Source organism: Octopus bimaculoides, chromosome 2 (assembly GCF_001194135.2).
Source record: "Octopus bimaculoides isolate UCB-OBI-ISO-001 chromosome 2, ASM119413v2, whole genome shotgun sequence".
Taxonomy (NCBI): Eukaryota; Metazoa; Mollusca; class Cephalopoda; order Octopoda; family Octopodidae; genus Octopus; species Octopus bimaculoides.
The window spans coordinates 26,060,167-26,072,928 of record NC_068982.1 but is presented as its reverse complement, the minus strand read 5'-3'; the positions used below and the strand labels follow the sequence as shown (position 1 = coordinate 26,072,928).

Sequence of the window (12,762 nt, the reverse complement as noted above, 5' to 3'; positions counted from 1 at the left end):
ACCAAATAATGCAGAAGTGAGCATAGCATTTTTATAAACTGATATAGGTCGTTAGAGTAACTTTGCCTCGTCACAAAGGTGCAACTCAACATAATCTTCGTCAAACGCGATGCATTTGTGCCATCGTTGAAGCTAACTTTCGAGTAAATGTTGACGTTACTTAGGTTTGTTTGCATTATTGTACTCACGTCTTTACAGCCCTTTCACCTCGTCTGCGAAGACAGTTCTTCATTGGATTGAACAAATAGAAGTTGAAGTTGGACAGTGCCAGATCCGGGCTGTACAGTGCAACAGAGACCACTGACCAACCCATTTTTCCGATTGGCTTGATTGTTGTGGGTGTATGCGTGTGTATGTATGGGTGTGCGAGTGTGTAACGTGGGGGTGCCAATATTAACTCGAATTTAAGTCACTAAAACTCACAGTCTCAAAACGCACGTGTTATCCTCAAGCGCTTCAATACGCGTTATTAAAACGGCCGAATGATCAAACGAGCAAAATTTGCAATAACTCAAATTTGAGTAAGACTAAAATACAAACATTTAACTTCCACACTGCTTTCGCATATATCTATTTCTCTCTGTCTCTCTCTATCTATCTAACTATCTATCTATCTATCTAACTATCTATCTATCTATCTATCTATCTATCACTCTCTCTATATCTCTCTCTATGTTTATTTGTCTCTCTTTCTTTTTCTGTATAAAGAAGAGAGAGAGAGAGAGAGATAGAAGGATTTATGAAACTCAGTTTAACTCTTTCGACAGTAATTCTCACATTGTGTGTATGCGTGGGTATATATGTATGTGCTTGTGGGTATATATTTATGTATATATGTATATAAGGCGTGGGAGTGTGGATACTGCTTGTAAATGTGTCATCTCAGCAAAACTGGGTGAATTCCACTTACGTAACATGTACGGTAACGGATATGTATGGAATTAAGGTTCCTGAAACAAAAACGGTTGCCTGCTGTTTCAAACAATGTATTTGTTAAAACGGTTAAGTGCACTCACACTCATAACCAAATGCTGCATTCGCCCACTGCAGCTAAACAGCATGACTAACATTTATATAATGTGATGTTATTTCGTTCAACATTGTGACTAGTGAACAGAATATACCCCGTCAAATGTTATATAACCTAATTAAACAAATTGATGTCATTAAAATGGTGAATTTTTATTTTTATTTTATTTAGATATCGCTTTATTTTGGCAGCGTTTATAATTTTATGTAAATTACCAGTACCATAATGTGATGATTTATCTTTTATCGATCAATCCACACACGTACACACACACACATTTTGTGTTTTGGTGTACTTCAATGGTCTTATATAGGTTATTAGACAAAAGTAAGGGATACTCATAATGTTTAATTGGAATTATATGTTTTTTGATAATATAACTCGTAGAACTGATAGAATACTTAAAGTTTCGTGGGTGTACAAGAGAATTTAAAAGAAATTTATATTCTCTTCAATATGTCTCTTCTCACACTCTCTCCGAATATCTGATGATCGGAACGTATTCTATGCCCATAAAACTTTTAAGTAATGTGGACCTGTTTTTAAATGTATCTATGTAGATACATTGCTCTTATATATGTGTTTGTGTATGTGTATGTTCCATTTTTATACCTATCAAACTATTCTATTTATTCGTGCATCTATCTAGTTAGAAGGTATTTTTTTAGTTATTTGGTTAGTTCTGAATATCTTACAGTTTTTGTTGTAAAAGAAGACAAGGGAAGTCAGACATATTAGAGTGATGGACATGCTTTACCATATTTAGTTACTTTCATTTACGTTCTAAGTTGATCTCGCTCAGTAGTTATTGTAACGTAGTTACTTGGAGCCAGTATTGTTGTATCTCCAATTGTTATGGCGGTACTTTTTTTACTCTATAACCGTGTAGTAACAATAAAACACAACGAAGCAGTGTAACAGCAACGTAATAATCCAACAAATTCTCCACGAACTATACACAAACCAACAAACGATATTCAGACAAACTACCAGAACGACTCCCTACGACTTCTTGCGATTAACGCCTACACTCTCCTACTCTCACTCAGCCCGCTACTATTTATAGTCGCTCGGTTGAGTCTACTCTTGCAGGGGTTGTAGCTCTCGCCACAACATCTCCCCTTTTGAGATTTCGACTTCTGTAGGAAACGAAGTTTATTTTATCATTAATATTTTTTCCTTTCTTTCCAACACTTCTCCCTTTCTGAAATCTTGCTTCCCTAGGGAGTTCAGTAACTTTTCCACTTCGGAATTATTTCTAAATGTTCAATCGGTTTATGTTTTCTGTTACCGCTCCTTCTAGGCTCAATCTCTTTCGGTGCTGGTACATCAAACATGTAAAATACTTCCATTGGAATTTCTTTCCTTTCTTCTGTATGTCTGGTTTTTAATTGATTTAGGTGTCGTTTATGCTCCCATCGTTAGTTTTTTTATTAAATACACCATGTTTTCAATTCTTTTAGTCACAATACCATCCTGCCCACTCTCTTTAGCGTTCTTGTATACTTTGAAACGGACTTTTTCTCCGACATCAAAATGTTTAGTTGGATTTTTTTGTATTTTCCCTATAGGTTTTTTTTCCTTTGGCAACAATTTGTCGAAGATCGATTTAATCTTTTGAGTGAGCATTAGCTCTGCAGATGACTTTCCTGAACTGGTATTCAGATTGGGCGTTATTCTGAACAACCTTAAGAATTTAGTTGGCGCTTCGTCATTTCCTAACTCGTTCCTTGCTCTTTTTAGCGCTCGCTTGAAAGTTTCTACAAATCGTTCTGCTTGCCCATTTGACTTCGGGTGGTAGGGCAGTGCAAACATGTGCTTGATTGCATGCATTTTGAAAAATTTCTTTAACTCGTATCCTGTAAATTATTCCATTGTCCGATACTATGGTGTCCAGAACACCGTATCGGGCAAAAAGTTTGTGCAGGAACTTTAGTGTTACATTCGAGGTAGGTTGACTGCCCCTACATACTTCCGGCCACTTGGTAAAGTTATCAACAATGATCAAGTAGCATGAACAATTCACTGGTCCAGCGTAGTGCATATGCAGTTTGGACCACTGGCTATCCATCTCAGGTCACGATTGGTATTTCGTCGTTGGTGCCTTGGCTGCTAGCGCACAACTTCTACATGATTTTTACCAAATTTTCAATGTCTCGGTCCATTTTCAACCAAAACAGGTAAATGCTCGTCAAAACTTTTATTGCTGACATCCCCCGGTGTCCACTATGAAATTCATGTAATATCCGTTTCTGTAGTGCAGCTGGTACTACCACTCTTTGTGCGTACATTAATACATGCTGATCACGAGATTCACTTTTTTTAACTAATATATCATCGAGGTACGGAATTGCAAATTGACATCACATCCGTAACCTGCTGAAATATTGCCGGTTTGACCTTCAGATAAAATGGCAGTCTATTATTTTTGTATAGTCCTCAGTGCGTATTCATTGTTAGAAACTTCGAGCATTCCTCGTCTACTTTAATTTGTAGTTATGCATCAGACAGATCCAGTTTCGAAAATATGCCACCATTTAATTTTGCAAAAATATCTTCCAGAGTAGGCAGTGGCGGCACATCCCCTGATTTTTTTTTTTTACTACACACAGTTGGTGCTGCCCACTTAGAATAATCTACTTTTTGAATGATTTACATTTTCTCCAGTCTGTCTAATTCTTCCTCTACCTGCTTTATCGCAGGAAATGGTATATTTCTATTAGGTTGGAAGATACGATGTTTTACTTTATTTTAAAACAGGCTTCAGTCTTAGAACAGAGACCTAATTTATCCGACAGTACTTCAGGAAACAATTAAACATTCTTTTTTTTTCAATTCAGTTGTTGAGTTATTTTCACTGGTGGGACAGCCTACAGAACAGACTTATGGGGAGGTCCCATAAATCAAACAACTCCAACCAGTTCATACCGAACAGATTGGCTGCGTTTTTTACCACGAAAACCTTTGCTCTACAGGTTTTTCCCCGAAATGTAATACCACTCCACGTTTCGCCTGCGCAGTGTAGTTTTTCACCTGTCACGCCTCATGCAATTTTTGATGCTTTTCTTAACGTAGATTTCTCAATTCTTTTCCACGTATCGGTATGAATAATCAAGATGTTGCTACTAGTATTTAATAGTCATTTCGATTACTTTTACATGCACAAATTACCTTTTTTGATGTCGCTTCTAATCTCCGTTGAGAAAACTTTATCACTTTTTATATTCGACCTTCCTAACTATGCTCTTGCGTCCTACTTTTTGGCAACTGTAACATTTTTGTGTTTTGAAAGGACAATCCTTCCTGAAATGTAGGGCAACACATCTGAAGCATGGGTTTGGTCTTAACATTTCTTTTATACCTTCCCGGTCGACATGCTTGTACTTATGAGAACTCCTTCTCTTCAATCTTCTTTACGTCCTGACGTAAGTTTACCATTCTTTGACACTCTTCTGCAACTGTCTGTAGGGTTAAACTTTGGTCCGTTTGTTCAAGTTTTGTGAGAATTCTTGCACGTATATCCGCACCATTGTTTGCCGTAAGCCTTTATATACAAAAATGAGGCATTTAAACACATCAGGAGTTAGTTCCTTCAGTTTACACCTTTCACACATTCGGTTTACGTTCACGGCAAACGTGACAAAGTCTTCATCCGCTTTTTTAACTAGATTTCAACACTCTCATCGAGTGTTAAATTGGTAACTCTTATCACTGAATATGTTTTCATAGTAGTTCGACTGTTGCCTGGAAACAAATTTCACTAGTTTTACAATATATTTCATGTTCAGCTCCGGCGCTAATTTACGTAATAATTGTCTTACTTTTTCGTTGTCCGTTCACGACTTACAATCTTCGTGCCTTTTAAAGTACGCTGTAAACGTTAAACCCTCCTCTTGGTAATAACTGAATTCTGCTATAGAGTTCGATACGCCGTCTGGAGAAAACAAACTTATTGTCTTTCCGGACTTCTTAAGACGTAGCTCCATTAACTGTTGTTTTTCTTGTTGCTGAAGTAGTTGTTTCTGCAACTCCTGTTGCTGCTCTTGCTGCTGTTTTTGCGTCTGTATTATAGAAGCTAATATGTATTCCATCATTAACAGCTTTGTATCACAAACATTTGTTAACTGACCTGCGTGAGATTCGAATCCTCGTCGCCAATTATTGTAGCGTAGTTACTCGTAGCCAATATTGTTGTATCGCCAGTTGTTATGACGATACTTTTTTACACTATAACCGTGTAGTAACAACAAGACATATAACGACGCAGGGTAGCAACAATGTAACAATCCAACAAAATCTCCACGAACTATACACCAACCAAAAAACAATATTCCGACAAACTGCCAAAACGACACCTTGCGACTTCCTACGATTAACGCCTACACTCTCTTACTCTCAGTCAGGCCGCTACTATTTATAGTCGTTCGGTCAAGTCTATCCTCGCAGGGCGTGTCGTGACTCTCTCCACAACAGCAGCAAACTTCGTTTTTAACCCGTCAGAGATCGATAAGTTATATCAGTAGCCAAGTACTGAAATCGATTTAATCAATTGTGCCGCACCGTCACAATGTTTGACCGTGTTCAATTTTACATATTTTCATTACTGTTGTGAAGTGTGGCTTGTAATACAAAAAGAATGCCTGCAGCGAGTTAAGTCCACGATGCGGTTTCAATTCGTGGCAGAAACAATTTAATAACCAATTGAACGTCTTATATCGGTTTCAAATTGTGGCACAAGGTCAACAATTTTGGGAGACAAAGTCGATCTCGGTGAAATTTGAACTATGCATTTTTCTCAGCATGCTATCGATCCTGCCAGCTCGTTGCTTATGAACGTCTTATATTAGCATCCTATTTTGCTGTCAACTTGAAGAGATCTCACACTTTCAAATTTCTCCCACTATATTTATGTACCATCTAAATTCAAATAAAACCCTTATTTTTGAGATGAGCCATTTAAAGCAAGAGTAAGCTTAGATTGCAAACTCAATTGTAACATAGCAGAAATCTAGTTTGTTTTGGGGTTTTTTGTTTATGCTTTTTTTCTGGTAGGTTACTGAATGTCTAAAGTCTTTTCGAATGATATGAATATTACAAACTCATATTTTCCTATTTTTCCGGAGGCCTATGATATCCATTACATAATAACAGATATTGATGATTACGACGAAAACTATTGCAATAGATACCATCCTTCTTGTGTGGTTACTAAAATATTGATTTATGCATCCGTGCATATATGTGTGTGTCTGTGTGTGCATTTATGCTCATATGCGTTTGTGCATGTTTATTTAATCAGAAACTCGTGATAATAATGTAATAATTCTCACTAAAGTAGCTTGCTTACCAACCACATGTTTCCGGGTACAGTCCCACTGCGTGGCACCTTCGGCGAGTGTCTTCTACTATACCCTCGGGCCAACCAAAGCCTTGTGAGTGAATTTGGTAGACAGAAAATGAAAGAAGCCCGTCGAATGTATATATATATATATATATATATATATATATATGTATGTGCCTGCGTTTGTCCCCCCACCATCGCTTGACAAACATTGTTGGTGTGTTTATGTCCCCGTAACTTAGCGGTTCAGCAAAAGAAACTGATAGAATAAGAGTACTAAGCTTACAAAGAATAAGTCCTGGGGTCGATTTGTTCGACTAAAGACGGTGCTCCAGCATGGCCGTAGTCAAATGACTGAAACAAAAGAATATATATATAAAATATTTTTCAGAATAAGATAAAAAAAACCATGGCTGTGAAGATTTTAGAACATTTATAAATAGGTCTTACAGCTGTTTCCAGGTTATTTATTAAATCTCTTCATCAGAGACGGTGTGGGAAAGCAATAGTTAATTTAGATAAGATACGAAATAGAGAGTAAGGTGGAGGAATGAAAATAGATCTGAGATATGCTGGAATATTGCATTTGTAGATCCATTTTTTAGACAGAATGGTATACATATAAGATTTCAATACCTTGTGAGTAAAATTCAATAGTATCTAAAATTAGTCATTCCAAGTATAGAGGGTGTACACAGTGGTATTGAATCAAGGATTTTATTTAAAGTGACCTAAAAGTAGGGAATGTATTTGTATGGTCAAATCGAAAACAAAAACAGAGGAATAAAGAAAAGAGAAGAAAAAGAGAAAAAACAGGAAGAGAGGAATAAAGAAAAGAAAGAAAAAAGAAAAAAGAAAAACAAGGAGAGAGATAATAAGGGAAAGTTTACCAGTTAGTAGTCTGTCAAGATAATTTGAAAGTAGGAATGGGGAGATGAGGGTGATAGAGAGAGAAATGTATAAGAATGTAAAAAGATAGAAGGAAGGGGGTGATAGAGAGAGAGAGAGAGAGGTATAAAAAGTAAAGGAGTGTCAGTTATGTAGTGATAGAGTCTAAGTGATGGGCCAGAGAGAGGGGTAGTAGTATGGAATGAAGAATTTAGGAATATAGATTAGGTGGTTGGACAGGTCAGTGCTTGGTAGTAGAAGAAAATATATATGTGTAGATGTGTACATATGTATATATTAGACATGTGTATATATATATTTGTACAGATGTTTATACATATCAATATCTACAAATACAACTCGTACTCATATGTATATGTACACATGCATACCCATATATATACGTGTATCTGTATGTATTATCACCCCTCTATACGCAGGTAGATATACCTTCATATGACCTGCGTTGGACTCCTTATTCGCATAATCACCGAACCTGGAGCTTAACTACGGTCTATCCATAGCCCTTACTCAGCACTGCCTGACATCTTTGGGTCTTACTGACACCATTACCTATCATAACCCCTCTCTCTCTCTCTCTCTTTATAAATATATATATATATATATACATTAGTGAGACATTATTATATAAAAGATGGTGAGCAGGCACAATTGTTACCACTCTGGATAAGATGGCTAGTGGCATTTCGTCCATCTGATTTCAAATTCCGCCGAAGTAGACTTCACCTTTCATCTCGTTCGGGGTCGATAAAATAAGTACTAGTTGTGCAATTCGAGATCAAATCGCAAGAACGACAGCACCACATATATACGGGCTGGGGGTACCCAAAAGAAACGGAAATTTTGCAATATTATTTTATTCACTTAGTTTTGCAAGTTTACTCTTTAATCGCCTTTAAATTATTTTCCATTTGAAGTGATGCATCGGTCCATGCGCGTTTTTCACTATTCGAAGCAGAGCTGAAACTCTTGCCAAGTGATGCCTTTTAACGCCTCCGTCGTTTTTTTTTTTTTTTTTTTTTCACTTCATCCACATCTTCAAATTCCAAAGCACCAGCTATCGTCGACAGTGATAAACTTCGAAAAAAGGTCCGGATCAACTTCGGTGACGGTCTTCCAAGATCAGTTCATGAATTTTCATGATATTTTCTTTCGTTCGGGAGATCGACGGTCGTCCTGAAGGAGGTTGCTTTTCAAGCGAACTGTATGAAGCATGACAATTGTTTCGGCCGCCGTTTTCTCCAGCATAAAACAGAATTTCTCGGAAGCACGTTGTTCCTTCGTTTAAGCCATCGCAAAAATCGACAGACAGGGAGAAGCGCTGCAAAACAAAGACACACCACGTGGCAGTACAACTCAACTCGACGACGCCGGTCGGCATACTAATGCTTGAGGGTTGCACCAAGTTGCTTCTAGCAGCAGAAGTCTGAAATACAACGGGTTTGACTCACAGGGAACGTTCTCGGTTACTTTTGGGTGCCCCCTCGTAAATACACCACACGTGCACACATATATACACATATACATACACACATACATACACATACATACATGCATACATACATAAATGCATACATACATACATACATACATACATACATACATACATATAACTTGGACAGTCATTATAAATATTTCATCGATATGAACTATCTTATCGAAAGTTAAATGTCGATGAGCATCGCATTTCTGAGGCTAAGATGTAGAATGATAACTCTTTGACCTGAATTCTGCTTGCAATTGTATAATTTATTATGATCTTAACTGAAATATGTGATCTTGCAAAGTTTGAGCAAGCATATATGCCTCTCTGCCAGTTGTATTTACTAATATTTATTTCTTTTCGTTTTATTTCATTTTAGTCGCCGGGAAGTTACATTTTTCATCAACTCCTGAAGAGCAGAAAATAGTGTCAATAGGAGAGTCGTTCACACTTAGCTGTGATATCATCAGTAAACCTCACGCCAATATGTACTGGAATAAGAACGGTGTGCGAATACCACAGGTAAGATAAAACCTCAAGGTCATTTTCGAATCCTAGGGTTATCAACGTCTTCACTTATTCATCCTTCCATATATTATTGTCAAATGAACCCTGGGCGAACACAGCTATATTCAAATACATTCCAGCCATAACCAAGCCAGTATTGAGATGGATTTATCTCTCCCTCTCTCTTTCTGTCACTTTCTATCCCTATCTATCTTTTTTTCTATCTCCCTCCCTCCTCTCTCTCCCTCCCCCCTCTCTCTCCCTCCCTCCTCTCTTTCCCTCCCTCCTCTCTCTCTCCCTCCCTCCTCTCTCTCTCTCTCTATACATAAGTCTTTGGAAAAGACTCTCCAATCAACTTCATTCTTCCTTTATAAATTTTTGACCTTACATCCATTTAAAGATATAATTATGATTAATTCCACAAAGAAAAGAAGTTTGCAGAAACGGTAGAGGGGTGGTTAAGATACGTTGATGTATTCATTTACGTTACGTCGTTCATGCTGTAAGTTCAAATCCCAACAAAGTCAATTTTACCGGTCATCAATGTAATGTCAATAAAATACAGTACCAGTCATGTTGTGCTTCAATAATAACCTATTGGATTCTTCTCAAAATATGTGTTATAGCCTTCTTGCGTTAAAATGAGCATTACCATTTTTCTGGTTCTAAGTTCCTTTGGCTACTGAAATCGACTTTAGTTGTTGTCGGTGGCATGGTTTAACCCCCCCAGACCAACCCTAATTGAGCTGCAATCAATGTTTTCGTTTTTCTAAAATACAAGTCAAGTAATGGGCGGTGGTTGATTCAATTGATTTAATCGAAATGTAGCTCACACCCGAACATCTTATACTTTGTTCCAATGTTAGAAACATTAATACTTATTACCATTTGGTATTTCACCGGAGCCAACTTTGTCATTTATACTTCAGTAAGTGGATAAAGACAGTACCAGTCATAAACTGAGTTCAATAAAATCTATTCTTCCCTAAACCAGTTAAAACTTTTTCTTTAGAATTTCTTATTATTATAATGTTAATTTCATTTCAGGGTGCCTCCTCAAACCTTGTCGATGAGCAAAGATATGAAGATAAAGTCAGCGCTCACCGGCGACCTAGGGTACGTCAAAGTTCACAGATGCTGCAACTGTTCATTGACTGTTTCACACCTGAGAAAGCTGGAACATATGAATGCGTAGCTGAAACGGATTCACATCGTATTTCACATTCAACTGTAGTCGAAACTGGTGAGTACTGAAACACGAAAAACTTAGCAGGCCCTTTTGTTCATGCTGAAGGAAACTGACTTTATAAAAGTATTTTAAGACGAGATATTGACGGGTCCATAGATCAGAATGATTCATTAGACATTGAAAAGTTTACGTAGACTGCAGAACAGATATATACATGTGCATCTTTGTATATGTATATCTATATATTAATAAAATATAAGTGAATTGTCAGAAAGTGTTAGATATGGTAAATCAAAGCTACGTAAATACATCTACAGTTATACAGTTAAATATATTGGATATCAACAAAACCTGTATTTGTAGATATTAAATTTTATATCTAATTGCCTCAAGGTTTTAGGAGCACTTACCAAACTTAGTTATAATGTACACCATATATAATATAATATAAAATAATAGTTGTTGTTGTTGGCACTCCGTCGTTTACGACGTCGAGGGTTCCAGTTGATCCGATCAACGGAACAGCCTGCTCGTGAAATTAACGTGCAAGTGGCTGAGCACTCCACAGACACGTGTACCCTTAACCTAGTTCTCGGGAATATTCAGCGTGACACAGTGTGACACGGCTGACCCTTTGAATTACAGGCACAACAGAAACAGGAAGTAAGAGAAAGTTGTGATGAAAAAGTACAGCAGAATTCGCCACCATCCCCTGCCGGAGCCTCGTGGAGCTTTAGGTGTTTTCGCTCAATAAACACTCACAACGCCCGGTCTGGGAATCAAAACCGCGATCCTATGACCGCCCTAAACACTGGGCCGTTGCACCTCCATATAAAATAATAGTATACAATATATAAATAAGTAATATATACACATACATGTATAGATACAAAAACCAAAGGGAAGAAAGTCAAATGTGCCAATGAAATAAATATTCATAATTAACTCAAATGATGATAAAGTGAATGATGCACACAATACATTCTCAATTTATTGAAAAGAAAATATATTTCTTTTCTCTAAGTTAGGACATTAACTTTTCATTTTCTTGTAGAATATTTACCCTTGTCATTGAATGTCGCTAACACCTACCGCTACGTTTGTGTTTCTTTCACAATCTCAGAAAAGAATTTCACTAAATTAGGAAATGGATACAATACCTTTAACTTAATTATCATCTCATTGCCTCTTTCATATATTTTAATTTTAGTTATGTCTAAAAGCAGATATTTAATTTTTTATGGGTTACTTTGAGTAGACTATACAATGATTACGTGGCCAAATAAACAAAAATGCAAGTCCAAAGTTGTTACTTGACTGCTAAAGAATATCAGACTGTCATTTCTCTAAGCACGTAAATTAGCTTGAGGAATTTATTAAATGATATATTTGAATTATCTCTCCTTCACTTTGAAAATCATAATTGCCGCTACGTTTTATTTCCTTGTGCAATTCGGACCTCCTCCTGGCTTGCGAAAGTTATGTCCCCCAAATGATTCTGTAAACTACGAAACAAATGGGAGTCTGAAGGAGCAAGGTCGGGAGAATAAGGTGGATGAGGAATTTTTTCCCAACCAAGCTCTTCGATCTTCTGTGATGTGATCTTTGCAGTGTGGCGTCGCGCATTGGTCCTGATGAAACGTCACTCTTTTTCGATTCACTAAAGCGGGTCTTTTTTCTTCAAAGTTTAGTTCAAATGCTCTAATTATTGACAGAAGACTTGAGCATTGATTTTTGCATTAGGTGGTAACAATTCAAAGGGAATTACTCTTTTGCAATCCCACCAGATAGAGAGAAGAACCGTTTTCCTATGAAGTTCCCTTTTTGGCTGTAGTTGAGCTTTTTCCCTTTTACCAAGCCACTGTTTACGACATTTAACATTTCGATAGAAGATCCATTTTTCGTCATCAGTCACAAGTCTATCCAAAAAGGGTGAAATGAGTTCGCGGGAATGGAGACAAGAGCAGATGTCAACTCGGGATTTGCGGTTGCTTTCGGACAATTCATGAAGCATCCATTTTCCAAGTTTAGGAACCTTTCCAAGTTGTTGAAGATGACGATGAACAGTTGCATGGTTTGAACTAAGCTTTATTGCCAATTCTTCAACTGATAATGCAGGATTTTCTTCAAGTAATGCCCCAAGGAGCTTATTATCAAACTCAACTGGATGTCCTGTTCAATCTTCATCTTGAAAGCTGAAATCTCCACTTCTGAATTATGCAAACCATCTTCTGCAAGTTCTTTCATTCAAGCATTCTTTCCCATAAACTGAGTGTATGCTTCGAGTCGCTTCGGCTGCAGAG

General features: G+C 37.2%; 1 protein-coding gene across 3 annotated transcripts in view; it reads left to right on the top strand.

The window, feature by feature from the left end:
• Window positions 1-12,762, top strand: part of LOC106881019 (zwei Ig domain protein zig-2) — a 97,128-nt gene that overhangs the window by 68,496 nt on the left and 15,870 nt on the right. For all 3 annotated transcript variants that reach the window (XM_014931215.2, XM_014931207.2, XM_052975873.1), the window contains exons 4-5: window positions 9,143-9,285; window positions 10,318-10,513. In XM_014931215.2, coding sequence (XP_014786701.1) covers window positions 9,143-9,285; window positions 10,318-10,513 — 339 coding nt within the window. The remainder of the gene's footprint in view (window positions 1-9,142; window positions 9,286-10,317; window positions 10,514-12,762) is intronic.